Here is a 12,628-nt window from a genome sequence, read left to right as displayed (position 1 = left end):
CCATTTTTGATTGCACCTCATTAATAGCCTTTTTGATTTCTACTTGGTTGGATTTTAGTTCTTTTACTTCTCCAGAAAGGGTTTCTCTAATAACTTCCATATTTTTTTCAAGCCCAGCTAGTATCTTTAAAGTGATGATTCTGAACTCTAGATCTGACATCGTACTAATGTCCGTATTGAGTAGGTCCCTGGCAGTCGGTACTACCTCTTGTTCTTTTTGTTGAGGTGATTTTTTCCTTCTTGTCATTTTGTGCAGAGGAGAATAGATTAATGAGAGAACAAAATGCTAGCAGAGTAACAACGTCCCCAGAAAATATACTCTAAACAAATCAGAAAAGACCTGAAGCAGTGGGAAAAGAAAGGGAAAGAGAGAAAAAAGAAAAAGAAAAAAAAGAAAAGATAAAGATAAAAAGAAAAAGAAACAAAACAAAACAACAACAACAACAACAACAAAACCAGAATGTGATCATATATGATCAGGCTGGTATATAGATCAGTGCCACACACTAGATTTGGGGTGTATTTTGGTCTTTTAGGAGAAAGTACCTCCCAAAATTTTAAAGAAAGACAAACATATATGTATAAAAATAAGGGTTGATATGATGAAGGGATGGAATATGACTGTAAAGATGGAAATTATAAAAAATTTTATAAAAGGAATTGATAAGAAGTTGTTTGAAAAAAGAAAGAAGAGGATTTAAAAAAGAGAAGAAAGATAAAGAAAAAAAGAAAAGGGAGAGGATGTGATTAGGCAGGGGAATAGAAAACACCACATACTAGAGATTTAGGGTATATTTTAATCTGTTAGAAGAAACTATCTCAAAATTTTAAAGAGAGAACAACTTATATATATAAGCCAAAAATATGGGTAACTACTATGAAGGGATAGAATATGACTCTAAAAATGAAAAATAAAAATGTTTTTTTTAAAAAAGGGATTGATAAGATGTTGGTTGAAAAAGGGAAAAAGAAAAATTCAAAAAGAAAAAAAAAACAGTTAAAAAAAAATTAACTTTGAAAGACTAAAGAATCATGGTAAAAAAGCCAAGAATTCTATGTGCAGTATTCCCCTAGCGCTGGAGTTCTGCCGTTCTCATTGATCAGTAAACTTGGTCTTGGCTGGCTGTTCTCGCTGATCTTCTGGGGAGGGGCCTGTTGCCATGGTTTCCAAATGTCTTTGCCGGAGGCAGAATTGCCCCGCCCTTGCCCCCTCCCAGCTAAGTAATCTGCTGGGGTTTGCTCTCCGGGGCTTTTGTTCCCTGCGAGCTTTCCGTACAGCTTTGGAGGCGGAGAGTGAAAATGGCGGCCTCCCAATCTCCGCCCCGGAGGAGCCGAGAACTCGGGGTCCCGCTTCTCAGTGAGCCCCCAGAGAAAAGCCGTCAGTCACTCCCGTCTCCCCGGTCTCCGGCCGCACTCCGTGCTCACCCGGCCTGTGACCGCGCGTTTCTATCTCTGGCACCCCACTCGGCGTGGAGTCTCCAAACCCAGCAGACCCCTGCGGTGCGCTCCCGCGCGGCTCCTCCCGGGGGAGGAAGGTGAGTCTCCCCGGATCTGCCGCTTGTTGGGTCCCTGCTGGAGGAGCAGTGGCCCGACTGTGCCGCGGATCACGGTCTATGGCCACCCCGAGCTGAGAGCCCGCGCCTAGGCTCCGCCTCTGCAGCTGGCTTCCCTGCTCCGATACCTGGGAGCTCTGCCACACTCAGGCACCCCCAGTCTTTCTGTGACCCGTGGGTCCTGAGACCACACTGTCCCGGAGGGTTCCACCCCCCGCTTAGCCACCAGAGTGACGTCCCTCGGCGGAGCAGACTTTTAAAAGTTCCGATTTTGTGCTCCGCGGCTCTATCACTTGCCAGAAGCGGCCGCCGGAGGCCCCTCCCCCGCCGTCTATCCTCCCGAATATCGCCTCGGATTCACTTCTCCGCACGTCCTACCTTCCAGAAAGTGGTCGCTTTTCTGATGAGAGAGTTGTTGCTCTTCTTTTCTTCGATCTCCTGTTGAGTTTGTAGGTGTTCAGAATGGTTTGATCCCTATCCAGCTGAATTCCTGAGAGGAGACGAAATCCAGGTCTCCTACTCCTCCGCCATCTTTCTCCGCCCCCTATTTTCAACTTTTTGAGGAACCTCCATACTGTTTTCCAGAGTGGCTGCACCAGCTTGCATTCCCACCAACAGTGTAGGAGGGTTGCCCTTTCTAGAAAATGGGACTTCTTGGTCTCATGGGTATTTACAAATTTTCCCTTGGATTCACTTCCTGCTTATGTTAGTAATTGTTCTAAAACACAGTGAAGCTATAGATATTCTGGTATCTCATTGACTGTTGTGAACTCATGGTCAGCACGGACAATAGGTTGCCTCTCTTCCCTAATCCTTTCCCCAGGCCCCCGTATAACTGTCTCCATGGCCAAAGGTGGGGTGGGGGTGGGAAAGCAAAGGTTGCTTTGCCTGAGATCCCTGTTTTCAGAGCTGAGAGTTCTGGTGATTATTTGCTGGGATTTCTCCAAGATGCTTAGTTCAGTTGCTGTAAGAAGGTATTCAAGGTACAAGTTTGAGAGATGTTAGAAGGAGAAACCATCACAGGGGAATTTTAGACTGAGCCTCACCCCTCAGAGCCCTAGGGCCCAAGATTGCCCCAGATTCAGCAAAAGCTAGAAGCTCATAAATGGTACATTGAAGTGGGCATAAAAATGGTCAATCTCACCAGCATCCCCCCATGTCTTTGTAGTCCTAGTCCAGACTTAGAGTGGTTAAGAGAAGACTCTCTAGTCTAGAACTTCATGGTACCTGCCTCTAGAAACAAAAAAGAAAGTAGCAAGCCTCAAATACTCAGAAGCATCATGTTACCTGGTTTCATACCTCTTTTATTCAAATTGTACTCCTCTTTGACAGATGAATCTAGTCATTCTTTTATTTATTTAACTGACGTTCATTGAGAACTTACTATTACATGCTACTTAATCAGTTTGAGTTGTTTAATGAAGCAGTTCTCTAAAGCCTTGAGTGCAGACCTCCCTGTGTGCATTGGGAGCTGTGTTTGATGATGAAGAAGGGATTGCAGATGCCGGAAAGAAGTTGCTATTGCTAATGTTTCTTAAGCAGTGACATCAATTCTTTTTGGGGTTTGGCTTTTTGCTCTTCCTGGTCCTCTTAGTCTTCAAGAGCAGTGTCAACTGCTGCTGGGTCAAGATAAACAGTCCTGTGTCCACAGCAAGCAGAATCACCACCAACAATGGGATCAGAAATTGTAGCCAGGAGTATTTGCTTCGGTGACCATTCCAGTTGGACGAATCTAGATGCAACAAGAAACATAAGTCATATGAGGAATTGATGAATGAGGCTCAGGACTTCATCCTCCCTAAGAGAAGGACCTAGCACAGTCCTCTGTCTTCTAGCATGACATGGCATCCAGGACCAGAGAGCAACACCCATGGATTTAGGTTCCTCTATCTATGCTTCCTGGAGACCCGGGACTCCTGAGATCTCCCCCATAACCCCTGCCTACAGCTCCTCTAGCCAGTGTGCCCAAGGGGAAAGGTCGGAGGAAAGATGGCCCCTTTCTTGGAGCTCACAGGACCAGTGCCCACATATAATTTGGGGGTGGACAGGAGACAGGGCAGGGGTGGGGGTTACCACTGCCTCATTTCTGAATCATTCATCATTTACCACCTGCCTATTGGGTGAAACAAAGATACTGGGCTAGAGCTTCTTCAAGCTGCCTTCCAATTCGCCTCTCTTGTGATTCTGTTATTCTGTTTGCAAGGTGCTGATTTTTGTGATTACCCTAGAATTATAGAGCCCCAGACTATTATAGCCAGAAACCCCCTTTCCCAGAGATTACCTAGACTGGCGGCTCTCAGCACCAGCTGCACATGACTGTTACCTGAAAGGGCTTTTAAAAATACTGATGCCCAGTCCTCCAAATCAGTTAAATCAGAACCTCAGGAGATGAGATGCAAACGTCAGTATTTTTAAACTTCCCCAAGTGGCATCTAGACCAAACCCTTTACTTTACAAATAAGGATACTAGAAGGCCAACGACAATTAAATAGCACTTAGGTCTCAGACTAGTTAACAGAAAATTGGCATTAAAGCTTTATTCTGGCTTCTGGTCTCGTGCTTTTTTAGACATTAGTATGAGCCAAATCTGCCAAGCAAAAAAATCTAATTTCCTTCTTGCAAGGCAGATATTCCAAAGGCTCCCTCTCTTCTCTGGAGTTAGGAAGGAGCATCTTTATCTTTGGCCCTGGAGGCAGCCTACCAGCCCAGCTCTCTTCATTAGCCTCTGTCTCCTCCTGACTTGGGCACCCAGCCCGTGGCCCATGGATCTCCTTCCCCAGCTCTCCTCCGCCAGCATGGCATCTTCAAGCTCCTCACAGCCTTTGTTCCTTTAACTTTGAAACTCCCTTTCAATTTGATAAATATAAGTGTTCTCCCCAGGAGCAACAGAGGACTTTGAGATCAAACCAAGAATTGTGATCCATCATGCTTGGGTAGCACTTAACAGGCTACACATCCATTTCCCAATATCGCATGTAGTCTTCATAGAAACCCCACAGTGTGAAGAGGTATCACCCACAGGCCAGCAGACTCACAAGGCACCACTGCTGTCCACTGCTGTCCCCTGCTGCATGCTGCAGCCACTTCAGGCTGGGGGGTCGCTCTCTCCCTTCCCCTGCCATGGGCACCCCTCTTGCTTTACCAACTCACCTTTTTTCACAATAATGTTGAGGGGGTCAGAGGTGCGATTTTGCCTCTGAATCCACCCTGTGCAGAAATAGCTGCCACTGTCCCTTATTGTGGCATTGGCAATGGGCATGTTGAAGTTATCATAGTTGTACTGGAGGGCTGTGCCATTCCTGTAGTAGGTCACCTTTGTGACCTTCGCATTCCTCCAACTATGGCACCTGATGTGGAAGGACGCACCCTCCATCAGCACCTCGGCAGAGGCTTGAAGGAGCAGCCACTCTGAAGAGCATTCGTTAGGTATGTAACAGCAAATGGATAGATAGACACAGAGAGAGACAAAAATAAAAGTGGTCATGCACAGAGCATGTGTCAAAAACCATGGTTTATCAAGAACCCATTTATTGGCTCATAATGTCAGTAAAAAGGAAACACAAAATAATGCTTAGAGTCTGTCCTCTATATTGATAAATCCTCTCTCCTCCCGAAAAGTGAGTCGGGGGCCAGAAAACCACTCTGACATTTCTGCTGAGCCCGTCCATGGATGGCTTGGAAGCCAGTACTCCCTTCAGCATTGTCGGCACAGTTCTGGTCACTAAAGGGGAATAAAACTATCCTGTCCGGGGAGTCCTCACCCAGGGGCAGGTCTGTTTTGTCTTCTTGCCTCTTAGGGGCTCCCTACTTCTACCATTAATCATAGTTGGCTCCAAAACTTCCCCAGAACATGAATGCCAATTTTAATTATGTATGCGTAGTCACTCACTTAATGTCCTCTTCCTTGTTTGGCTCCATACTTCAGGAGGCCAGGGGCCATGTCTGATCCTTACATTATATCCCCAGTGCCCAACACCATTACCTCGGGGGTAGGTACTCAACAAATACTTGTTAACAATGATTCTGTAAAATGTAAGAGTCGGGTTCTCTGTCTAATGTCATTGTAAGAATTGAAACACACTCACTGAAGGAAAATTTTGGACGAAATACTGGCTAGGTTGTGCAGGCACATTTTAGAGCAATCCTGGAGGAGTTTTCTAGAATCTCTTCCAAGGAAATAACGCTACTTTACTTTGTATCTGGAATTTGAGTATGGATGCTGCCACACCTCTTTTCACTCAAGAGGGAAATATAATTAAGGTATAAGCTTATACCTTAAATATATTTACATTAAAAAATATAAAGTAAAATATATCCGTGGCCTAACCATTTAAATGAAATCCTTCCTTTGTTCATCCGGCATTTTCTAACTAACCACATGGGCCTAAGCAAGCTGTGCTAATCGTTGGCAGTGGAAGAGTCACAAAGTTGAAGCAAACGTAAGATTTGTTCTTCAGTAAAAGTGAAGGTTGTGAGGGATCTACATGGATGTCTTTCAAAACCAAGAGTGCAACCTAATATCCAGATTGTGGTGCATAGAAATTGTTGAGCAAATTTTTTTTTTTTAATTTTCCCATGGCTTTTATTTGCGATTCATTAAAGAAAGTTATTACACTTGGTATTGTGACTTTAGTAACATGAATACAGTTTTTAACTGGATTGTAGGAAATAGGCAGTTTTGCAATTTCAGTTAATATATCACTTCCATGTATCATAAAACATATTAAGGAGCCAAGATGTGCCTTTTGAATGATATTTTTATAATCCACAATGCTGGGGAGATCTTAAAGGTATCTTAAAGGTAAAGATCTTAAAGATCTTTTATAATCCACAATGCTGGGGAGATCTTAAAGACTTTAAGATCTTAAAGATCTTAAGTTCTTCAAGCCAAAACAACCCAGAGCTAACTGTAGTATTTGACCCTCAACAAGCTACCTAACACTGATCCAGCAGATCACATGGATTTACTTGCTACAGGGTTTCTAATCTCTTTGCTGAAACTTCTTTAGGTTAACTAGGCCTTTTTTTTTTTTTTATGTTATGTTAGTTACCATACAATACATCATTAGTTTTTGATGTAGTGATCCACGATTCATTGTTTTCATATAACACCCAGGGCTCCACGAGGTACATGCCCTCCTTAATACCCATCACCGGGCTAACCCACCCCCCTACCCCCCTCCCCTCTAGAACCCTCAGTTTATTTCTCAGAGTCCATAGTCTCTCATGGTTCATCGCTCCCTCCGATTTATCCCCCTTCATTTTTCCCTTCCTTCTTCTAATGTCCTCCATGGAGGAGATTATGCTAAGTGAAATAAGTCAAGCAGAGAAGGTCAGTTATCATATGGTTTCACTTATTTGTGGAACATAAGGAATAGCATGGAGGACATTTGTTGAGCAAATTTTACAATCAGACCTTTTGATCCTATTTCAGATGTTCAGCTCTTTGCAACATTCACATATCCAACCTACCATTTGTACATATCATACACATCTGCCCCAAGCAGAAGAGAGATAAGGTGGAGTAGAGGGGGAGGTGGGAGATGGCCAGAACATAGAAAGAAGGCAAGGCTGGGCAGGAGTAAGGGTAGAAGGAGAGCAACGGGCAGGTCTTGACTGAGAGACCAGAGTCCCACCCCGGTGTGCTAACCCTGGAATAACTTGATCTCTCCCCATCTTTGGATGGGCCATTCCTCACATAGGGGGATCTATTTTTCTATAGTCCTGGAACTTACCTGCAAAGACTCTTAGGTACACAGGTTCACTCGGTTCACTCGGGGTGGCTCCGTTGTTCTGACACCTGTATTCCCCACTGTCCTGGATTTGGGCTTTCACAATGTTCAAACGTGAAGATGTCTCTTCCAAGCTGATGTTGTTGTGGGTCCACACAGCGGAGTCGACTTCAAGGGAGTTGTTCTCATAACATATAAGAGTCACATTATCCTCTTTCAATATTCTATTCCATGGCGGGTTCAAGGACACCGTAGGTTTCGAGGTATCTTTGAGGAGATCAAATTGTAGAAAGAGACATAGATGGGGGGGAGGGGGCAGAGAAAACTGTCCAGGCTCTAAAGTACAGACATGGCAATAGTCAGTCAACGGTCAGTCTACCCTTGGACTGCCGCTAATAAGAAACTGTCCTGATTCCTAGGATTACAGAAGGAAGAAACAGTACTGTGGCTCTAGGGAGCTCCCAACCTAGGGGGAAAGAGAGGACACGAGTGTGGGGTATTAAAAAATAAACAAGCCAGTGAGGACTGTAGCCTCTGGTAAGGCAGAGGCGATGTCCGTCCTGTTCAGCCCTAGCTCAGCACGATGGTTGGTACATAATAACGTGTTCATTAAATATTTACTGAGTGGATGAATGTGTGACTAATGGATGAATAAATGTGTTGGACTAGATGAAACAGTCTTTCCCAGCTCTAAATTTTTATGACTATTTAACTGTGAGTGCATATGGAGTGAAAAATTCATGTCAGTTCTGGAAGGAAGTGAAAAGCGCCGAGAGAATCAGCCTTAATAGGTTTTCAGGAACAAAAGAAATGTGGTACAAATTTGACCAAAGCCTAGGAAGTGGCAGGTGGTGATGAGGAACGGTGCAGAAACAGAGCTAGACTTGGACCCAAGGGGCTTGTGTTAGAAGCTGGCCCTTGGCTAGCTGTGAGACCTCCAGCAAGGCACTTAATTAGACAAAGGCCTCAACTACAAAATGGTGACAGTGCTAAGGTGGTGATGACGTAGGAACCGAAAGAGGTTGTGTGGTGGTGCCTGGGGGGCACTTGGATGTTTAGATGTTCCACAGACATGGTTGTTGCAAAAAAAGAGGTGGGGTGTCTCAAGAGAATGAGTTGGTTCTTTTAAAGCTGTTGAATGGGGGAAAGAAGGAAGACAGGCAGGGTGGAAGTGGGGCTCAGGTTGGACAGGGAGCGGCGATGCCTAACCATTAGAAAGCAGAGGAGATGGGGTGAAGGGAAACAGTGAGGGGGGGAGCTGTACCCAGCCATGTTGAGGCTGACAGAGCAAGGACAGAGGACTCACTCACCTGCTGACATGCCATCTAGAGCTGCAAAAGTTCAGAAGAGAAAAGTTAGTGGCTACGCCGAGGCTTCTAGGACTCCTAAGGACAGAGATATGGGTACAGTGATGAGGTCTACATCCATGGAGTTTTAAAGGCCAAGCAACTTCTAAGGAACCTGACCCTTGGAGAGAAGGAACTTCTCTCTTTCCTCTGTCCTCCTTCCCTTGCCCTCTGGGAGATGCCAGAGTGACTGCAAGGACAGGTTTTCAGGCTTGCTCCCCCTTAAGTCTTGCTCAGCCTGATTTGCTCTGCTCTGCTCTCCAGCTTGTGTCCAGAATCCCTGGGAGATGCCCCATGGTTTGCATGTGGCTTAGAAAAAGTCACCATGAAAACTGTCAATATTCCTACCCCAGCTGCTCCCCAGATCCATCTTAGTCCCTCTGGGGTGGGACCTGTGGGGTGTCACTGAACGTCTACTTACAGAAGAGCAGCAATGTCATCCACAGCAGAGCAGGGCCTCCCTTGGGAATAGGCATCTCCTCAGTGGCTCCCAAGTGTCAACTGGACTGGAGACTTGAAGCCTTAAAATAAACTTGAAGCCAAAAAGGAGAAGGAAATGTTTTCTGTATAATTATCTGGTTAACTCATCAGCTGCACCTCGGTTTGCCTTCTCTGGTGATAATAGAGTGGTGCCTAATTGGGCAATTTCACATTTACCTGCTAGTGCCCTCCTGTGCCAGGCCAGCAAGTGCTGAAATTCGGTTGTGGTTCTCCAGAGCTGCCATCCCTCTTGTTACCTAATTTCCTGCTGGTCCACGAGCCCACTGATCCACATGTTTTCATCTTATTCCCTGAGGATCCATTATCTGAGCAGCCAAACTGGGGATATTTTCAGACTCCTTCTCTTCCACTGGGTCTTGATGGAGCTCCCAACACAGGACGACAGGTGTTAGACCATAACTTACAGGGATCTGGGTCTATTCTGTAATTTATTTCCTTTCCCAGCTTTTATCCGTTTTTATGTTTCTAATCTTCCGGCATGGCTGCCCTTCCTCCTTTAAACCCACACCTGTTCTGTTCCCCCCAGAACCCCTTTGACTAGTTATTCCGTATTTTAGCTCTAGGCCGGAGCTGGTCACCTGCCCCCCGGATTTGGTCCCGAGATGATATCTCCACAAATATCTGTAGTCATTACCATCCACGAGGCTTTTATCACAGGCAGTATTTATTCTATTTGGTCCTTGCCAAAACTCTGAAGTAGGCAGGGCAGTATGAGGTAAGCAAGGCCCCATTCTGTCTCACCATGCTTTTCCTCACAGACTGCGGGAGTAGGTCTACTGAATCGAACATAAAGTTCCTCTGCAGGAAGACCTAACCAAAACTTCCAGCATCTGTGGCATTAGAGAACTTGGGGCTACAAAGATTCATAAATAGAGAGTTCCAGATAAGAAAGACTGGTGACTGGTTATAGGCCACTCAATGGTTTAGGGACAGGTCTTTAAAGAGAGCAGCAAGTTATTTTGAAAAAAGCAAGTTGTTTGTATTTAAAGATCTGAATTCAAATACTCCCAGCATTTATATCATTCGGTTTACCTGTAACATAGGGACAATAATGGCATCGAGATCACGGCTTTAGCATGAGGTGTAAGAAGTTAATAAACACGTAAAGTGCATTGCACAGCGTCTGGTATGTAGAAGAGGCTCAATGAATATATCTTTCCCTCCTTTATTACCAGTGCTTATTAAAGACTCTTAGGAGATTCATGCATTTCAACTGGGTTAAGGCAGTCAGTCATCTACTTTCCTGTGATAACCAGTATAGTTTACGTAAGCAATCTCACTCATCTCCGTTATCATGATAAGAGAGCCTGATATGGAAGAATTAACATAGAAGTCTTTCGATGGGGGTGGGGAGCAGGAGAAAGAAGTGGGGTAGATGCGGTTTTCAGGGTGCTGTTGGAAGGCAATGGTTGAATAGCAAGATCCTGAAAGAGACAGCTGTACTTCACCACTTTGTTGAGACTTTGTCCAGGGCACTTATGGGATATTCCTTTCTCCCAGGACAGTGATTCTACAATGACACTGTCCTTCAGAGACAAACACCTTCCCAGGACTCACATGGTCTCTTTGAAAGCTTCCTCCTAAGACTCCACTGTTGTCCAAACACCTCCAACTTGAATGGGAGGTAGAGTGGGGCCCATTGAGAGGTCCTGTCTCCTAGGGGGTGAGAGTACAGGCTTTGAGGTGAGAGAGACCACTTTCATTTGCTGCACCATCCTAAAGCTGTTGCTTCGGTGTCTGCCCTTGAAATGGAGGTAGTGTGTTGGCAGTGGTGAGGGCCAAGATTTCGTGGATTCAACAAAAGCAGTTCATTAAAGCTCAAAAAACAAAACAAACCACCCTGTGCATCCATCCCTAAAACAAAACCAAAAATGACTACAAAAACAGCAGTGCCAACATCAGGAAGAAGAAATCATCCCCACGGGACACAACCACAGGTACCAAGAGGAATGAATCGGCACCCTGGACTAACGGGTTGATGTGCCGGTTGAGTCCCATACATCCTTTATCTTATACAAAAACCAAGTCCTCTGAATTTTACATGCACTCTCCGGGTGGAGCGTGCTGTTCATTTGGTGTATCCTGCCTGTCCATATCAACAAGTGTCTCCCTGAGGCCAGGAGACTGGGTCTTAATCTCACCTCTTCCCACAAGCTTTACAATTGGGGTATTCCTAAATAGAGCATCTCTATCCCAAATTCTGACCTATTGTTGGTTCTTGGAAACCTTAATTTGTATTTCACGCTGTAGCAGTGGAGAAGGGAAACCCAAATGGCCGTCCTCAAACTACACGGCCTGGGAGCTGTGGTTTGTCTCTGCAGCTGGATACAGAAGGAAAGGCTTTGGATGGGAGCTTTCATGATTTGGGACATGCTGGCAGAGGAGGAGTCAGCCCATAGGGTCTCGGGGCCTGGGTACCCTTCTCCGAAATTGAAAACAGACAGAAGGGCCAATTTACTGGCTTCTTCCTCTCTGTGTTCTCCAGCACAAGGCAAGGTCCCTATGAAACTGGATGTGAAAAGATGAGAGAGCCAAGTAGCTGTCTGCTTGTGGTGTGGATGCACCCGATGATCACCCCTGAGCACTAGGTACAGGGCTAAGTATGAAACATAACTAATTTGTTTTGGTCCCACCAACTTCATGTGGTTAAAGAACGAGGAAGTTAAAACACAAGGAAGTTGGGTGACTTGTCCAGGCACGCACCTGCTAAGTGGAGGTATTAAAATTTGAAACTATGTGGTCTTGCTAACGAGCCTGTGCTCACGACCACTTCCATATAATGCTCATCCAGACCATCTACACAGTGTGCTCACAGTGCACCTGGATTCCGAGGCCCCACGGAAAGACTGCATGCATTCCTAGGGATCTGTAGTCCACAGATGGAAAATCACCGGTCTAGGTTCACCTCCTCTTCTATCCACAGTTTCTTTTCTTGGGTTCACAAGACGGCATCTCAACCCATAGCCACACAGTGCTGTTGGCACGGTTGCATATTCATTATGTATAGTTCATAGATGTGGCTAAAGAGAAGAGAGAGAGATTCTTGCCTTTTAATCCAGATTCTTAAGGTCCAGGAGGTCATCAGCTCTTTCTGCCACCGGGACGGGAATCTGTCTGCTTAACAGCGGGTGCTGGCTGCCTCCTGGATTTTCACAATCAAGGCAGTGGTTTTACTACTTGTTTTATTCTTGTCTTGACATGAGCAGTTGCCTGCTTTGGGTGGATCCAAAAGAAACAAATGGAAACTCCCAGGGCTCCCAAAGTAGATCCCACTGACAAGGAGATGGGGACAGGGGTTATGGAAGCAACAACTTTGGGTATGGACAGAGATTCTTCCCCTCGAGAAAAGAAAAATGAGACTTCAGGATAGAATCCCAAAGATGGTCTTTTCCTTCCATCTTTAGAGACTTACTTCTTTCTAACACGGAAGGGACAATCAGTGGGGTTTTTCACAGAAATGATTTGAATGGAGACCAGACACAAAATATATTTCTAG

The 12,628-nt window shown here is 45.2% G+C and overlaps 1 protein-coding gene across 1 annotated transcript; it reads right to left on the bottom strand.

The window, feature by feature from the left end:
- Window positions 1-3,100: 3,100 nt before the first annotated feature.
- On the bottom strand, window positions 3,101-9,107 carry FCER1A (Fc fragment of IgE receptor Ia). The gene is made up of 5 exons (XM_021681837.1): window positions 9,053-9,107; window positions 8,596-8,616; window positions 7,289-7,552; window positions 4,704-4,961; window positions 3,101-3,285 (listed from the first exon to the last, which is right to left on the bottom strand). Exons 1-5 carry the CDS (start codon window positions 9,105-9,107, stop codon window positions 3,101-3,103), a joined length of 783 nt encoding a protein of 260 aa, XP_021537512.1.
- Between the last annotated feature and the right edge of the window lie 3,521 nt (window positions 9,108-12,628).

This window comes from Neomonachus schauinslandi, chromosome 6 (assembly GCF_002201575.2).
Source record: "Neomonachus schauinslandi chromosome 6, ASM220157v2, whole genome shotgun sequence".
In the NCBI taxonomy this organism is placed as follows: domain Eukaryota; kingdom Metazoa; phylum Chordata; class Mammalia; order Carnivora; family Phocidae; genus Neomonachus; species Neomonachus schauinslandi.
The sequence above is the reverse complement of the archived record's forward strand: the minus strand, read 5'-3'. Positions and strand labels throughout refer to the sequence as shown.